The 4,690-nt window shown below is 39.8% G+C and overlaps 1 protein-coding gene across 1 annotated transcript; it reads left to right on the top strand.

Annotated features, from left to right (window-relative positions):
• The first annotated feature begins 2,328 nt into the window (after nt 1–2,328).
• LOC105470204 (neutrophil defensin 6-like) lies at nt 2,329–3,854 on the top strand. The gene is made up of 2 exons (XM_071067519.1): nt 2,329–2,637; nt 3,615–3,854. Exons 1-2 carry the CDS (start codon nt 2,466–2,468, stop codon nt 3,725–3,727), a joined length of 285 nt encoding a protein of 94 aa, XP_070923620.1. The 5' UTR covers nt 2,329–2,465; the 3' UTR covers nt 3,728–3,854.
• The last annotated feature ends 836 nt before the right edge of the window (nt 3,855–4,690 follow it).

Genomic DNA, 4,690 nt, shown 5'->3' with positions numbered 1-4,690 from the left:
CTCCGGAGGCGGAGCTTGTAGTGAGCCAGCTTGCACCACCTCACTCCAGCGTAGGGGACAAAGCAAGACTCTGTCTCAAAAAAAAAGAAAAAAAAAAAAAAAAAGAAAGAAATCACCATATCAAGAAGAATCTACACTCCCATGTCCATTTCAGCATTATTCAAAATAAGTAACATATGGAATCAGCCTAATGTTCATCAGTGGATGAATGAATAAAGAAAATATGGTGTATATGCAAGATAGTATACCATACAGACTTAGAAAAAGAAGGAAATTGGCCGCACGTGGTGGCTCACGCCTGTAATCCCAGCACTTTGGGAGGCAAAGGCGGGCGGATCACGAGGTCAGGAGGTCGAGACCATCCTGGCTAACATGGTGAAACCTCGTCTCTACTAAAGATACAAAATATTAGTCGGGCGTGGTGGCGGGTGCCTGTAGTCCCAGCTACTCGGGAGGTTGAGGCAGGAGAATGGCATGAACCCGGGAGGCAGAGGTTACAATCAGCCGGGATCCTGCCACTGCACTCCAGCCTGGGTGACAGAGCGAGACTCTGTCTCAAAGAAGGAAATTCTTCATTCATGACAACATGGATGGAACCAGAGGACAATGTGCTAAATGAAATAAGCTAGGCACAGAAAGACAAATACTATATGATATCACTTGTATATGGAATGTTAAAAATGTCGATGTTATGGAACTAGAGTACAAAGGTGGTTATCAGAAGCTGGAGGTGGGTGAGAGGGAGGGATAGGAAAAGAGAAGATGTTGAGCGAAGAGTACAAAGTTTCAGTTATGCTGGAGAGTCTTAGTGTTCTATGGCACTGCAAGGCGACTACAGTTAATAGTAATGTATTGTATCTTTCAAACTGCTAAAGGACTCGATTTGTAATTCTCCTTAAAAAATTAAGTTGGTGAGGTGTTGGCTATCTTAATTAGCCGAAGTGTTTCTGCCATGTGATTATCAATCCAAACATCACATCATACCCTGCAAATATACACAAAAATTATTTTTCCATTAAGAATAAACAAATTTGAAAAAAAAATTAAATGAGGAATTCAAATGTAGAGGCTCTCCAAGGGCCTACTGAGCACCAAAGGATGTTTATCAAATGTGGTAATATTATAGAAACACATAGTAATACCTTTAAAATGGGTAAGATACAGTCTTTTTTTCTGTTTTTAAGAGAAAAAGGTCTCACTATATTGTCAGGCTGGTATTGAACTCCTGGTCTCTGATGATCCTCCCACCTCAGCCTCTCAAATAGCTAGAACTACAGGCAAGTGCCACCATACTGGCTTAAGATGCATTCTTTGACACAGCAATTCTATTTCTATAAGTTTATCCATATGGGTAAGAGGACATATATACAAGATAATCACTGTAACTTTACTTATTACTGCAAAAGTTTAAGAATAACCAAATTGTACTAATTTTATCGTGTTTTATCAATAGAAAAAAATAAGTGATGGCATATACAAACCCTGGGATAGTATAAGGCTCTTAAAAATTATAACAGCATTCCATGTGCTTAGATATACAAAGTGCCCATGATACAGGTAATAAAAGCAAAGTGCAGAATACTATGAATAACTGTTAATAGTGATGGATTCCTGGGTCAGAATTGAAGGCCTGGGGGTAGAAATGAGAGCTCATTACTTCTTCTGCCTTTTGAATGTTGTTCCTTGTGTGTGATTTAAAATTTTCTAAAACTAAAAAATAAAAATAAAATAAAAGATCTCAGAAAGGGGTTGTAGGCACCTAAATTACTTTGATATTCCTCAAAGTGGAGACAAGTACCTGCTACACATTGTATATGATGCATTCAGATCACACCAACTTCTTGAACTAAATCTGAATTTTGATTTTAATCTGATAAACTTGGCCTACGATTCTACTGAACTCATTTCCCCTATAGCTGATAAGGTCATTGTCCTGTCCACACTGGCCCCGGCAGGAGACTACTCACCTCAAGATCTCAAAAGCCTCCTACATGAGGCTAATAATATCCCTGAATCCTGCAATGCATTAACTCTCTACTCCGCTGGGACCCAGATCTGACCCCAGAGAGTCATCCAGAGAGTACCAGGGACCATCTTCGGAAAACAAGAGGCATTTGATCCCCAAATTTATTGAATGAAAGCACTGTTGTTTTTCTTCTCTGAATATATAAAAGTAAATACTCAAGCAGATGGGAAACAGGATAGTAATGTCCTTATCATCATTAACAGTTTGGATCAAGAAGAGGCATTAAGCATACAGACACTCTGTGATGAAAGCCGGGAGAAAGAGGAGCATCAAAGGGATCTTGAGGGCAAAGGCAGCCCTTCCCCTCCCAATCACATACCCACTTCCTCTCACTGCAGCTTCTGTCTCAGGCCTTCTCCCAGCAGAGCTATAAATCCAGGCTCACTCCTCACTCTCCACACATCCACACCTGCTCTCCCTCCTCCAGGTGACCCCAGCCATGAGGACCCTCGCCATCCTTGCTGCCATTCTCCTGTTCTCCCTGCAGGCCCAGGCTGAGTCACTCCAGGAAAGAGCTGATGAGGTTGCAACCCAGGAGCAGCCTGGGGAAGACGACCAGGACTTTGCTGTCTCCTTTGAAGAAAATGGACTCTCTACTCTTAGAGCTTCAGGTAGGAGACATCAATCTTGCAGATCTGCAAAATCTAGAACAAAAGGATTGGAGACAGGCTCTGGCATCAAGTGTGGAAAAGTCTACCTCCCTTGAGTGACTTCACTTAATCTTTCTGGACCTTGATTTTCTCATCTCTAAATTAATCAGTGAGAACCGAACACATCTAAAAGATTTTCTTTCTTCTAAGCCTTTTAGTTTCAAGATATTTCTGTGAAATTTGCTACTTTTAAGATAGAAAGAGCTATACTGACCACATATTTGTAGGTCTGAATGGGTAGACTTAGTTATAGAGAGAATATTTTACTTTGTCCATTGGTAAAGCTTTTAGAACCTATGGAGGAATGTATGGGTGTGTTTCAGTGTAGGCTAAAGGGCTTGATTAAATCTTTCTACAATATGTACTTAGATCCAAACATCATATTGTGTCTCATATATATACACAATTATTATTTGTCAATTAAAATAAGTACATAAGTAAAATGTTAAAAAAAAAAAAAAAGAGAGAGAGAGAGAGAGAATGAAGAATTTGAATTTGGAAGGTCTTCAAAGATTCCTTCAGCACCAAAGTATTTGAGTCCATGACATGAGCATGCACAATGCAGCATCTCAGAAACGGATCCAGGTGCATTAGGGAGCCTTGTTAGGACATGCAGATCATACATGGAGGTCAAGATTAGGGGTACGGATTAAGCAGAATGAAGAGTAGGTAACCCTGAGGTTGAGAAGTATATTGTTTTACCAGGGAGCAGGTAATAAACATGTCCTGGATGGACTCAGATGGGGAAAGAACTATGATCTTGCATGACTAACACATAGCTAGTACGATTTCTTGTCATTTACGACAGAGACATGAATTTTCTCCATCCTAATATGACTGATACAGTGTCTCTTGTTTAGACTATCTCAGTTAGCCTGGCTCTGCCTGTCCTTTTCCCCACCTCCTTCGCTGTGCCTGACCCTCTCTTCTTTCCACAGGTTCTCAGGCAAGACATACCTGCTATTGCCGAAACAAGCGTTGTTTTACCCCTGAATTCCGTGCCGGAAAGTGCAAAGTCGAGGGCCGCACCTACAAACTCTGCTGTCTCTGAGCTTCCTAGATAGAAACCAAAGCAGTACAAGATTCAATCCAAGGTCCTGAAGAAAGAAAAACATTTCACTCTCTGTACCTTGTATCTTTCTAAATTTTTCTCTCCAAAATAAAGTTCAAGCATTAAACTTAGTGTGTTTAACCTTTTTAATTTTCTTTTCTTTTTCCTTTTTTCCCCCCTTTTGTTTTTTTATATGGTGGTTTGTATGTTTCCTTTGTATAGAGAATTCTGATCTACATTAAGCTAACTAGTCTTTGCATTCCAATGATGCACAATTTGAGCATCACAGAGCAATAACGAAATGGCAAAAATGAATATAATTGGGTTTCTTGTTTTTTTTGTTGTTGTTTGAGACAGTATCTCACTTAGCCACCCAAGGTGGAGTACAGTGATGCAATTACAGTTCACTGCAGCCTTTACCTCCTGTGCTCAAATGATCCTCCCACCTCAGCCTCTTGAGTAGCTGGGACTACAGGCATGTGCCACCACACCCAGCTAATGTTTTGTACTTTTTGGAGAGACAGGGTTTCACCATGTTGCCCAGATTGGTCTTGAACTCCTGAGCTTAAGTGATCTGCCCTCCTCAGCCTCCCATAGTGCTAGGATTACATGCTTGAGCCACCACGCCTGACAGGATATAAGTGATAATTGGAGTAGTTTGAAACTTAAAAGTTCAATGCATTCCTAATGATTCTCAAACAATAGAAGTTTACAATGAGAGGCAAAAAGTGGTTGTTGGCTCAAAGGAAAGATAGATCTGATGGGCTATGTTTACTTGTCCTTTAATTTTAAAAAGTGGGAAAGCATTGCTATACATAATTTTTGAAACTTAAAGCAGATTGTTAAATATATATATTTTACATTAAGCTTTATTTCACTCTATTTTGGTGATATATAACTGTATTGAGATAGAATAAAATACAGTTTAACAAGGAAAAAGTTAAAACTGTGCCAAAAACAGGA

The sequence above is a fragment of the Macaca nemestrina genome, chromosome 8, assembly GCF_043159975.1.
Source record: "Macaca nemestrina isolate mMacNem1 chromosome 8, mMacNem.hap1, whole genome shotgun sequence".
In the NCBI taxonomy this organism is placed as follows: Eukaryota; Metazoa; Chordata; class Mammalia; order Primates; family Cercopithecidae; genus Macaca; species Macaca nemestrina.
This window is presented reverse-complemented; position numbering and strand designations above follow the sequence as displayed.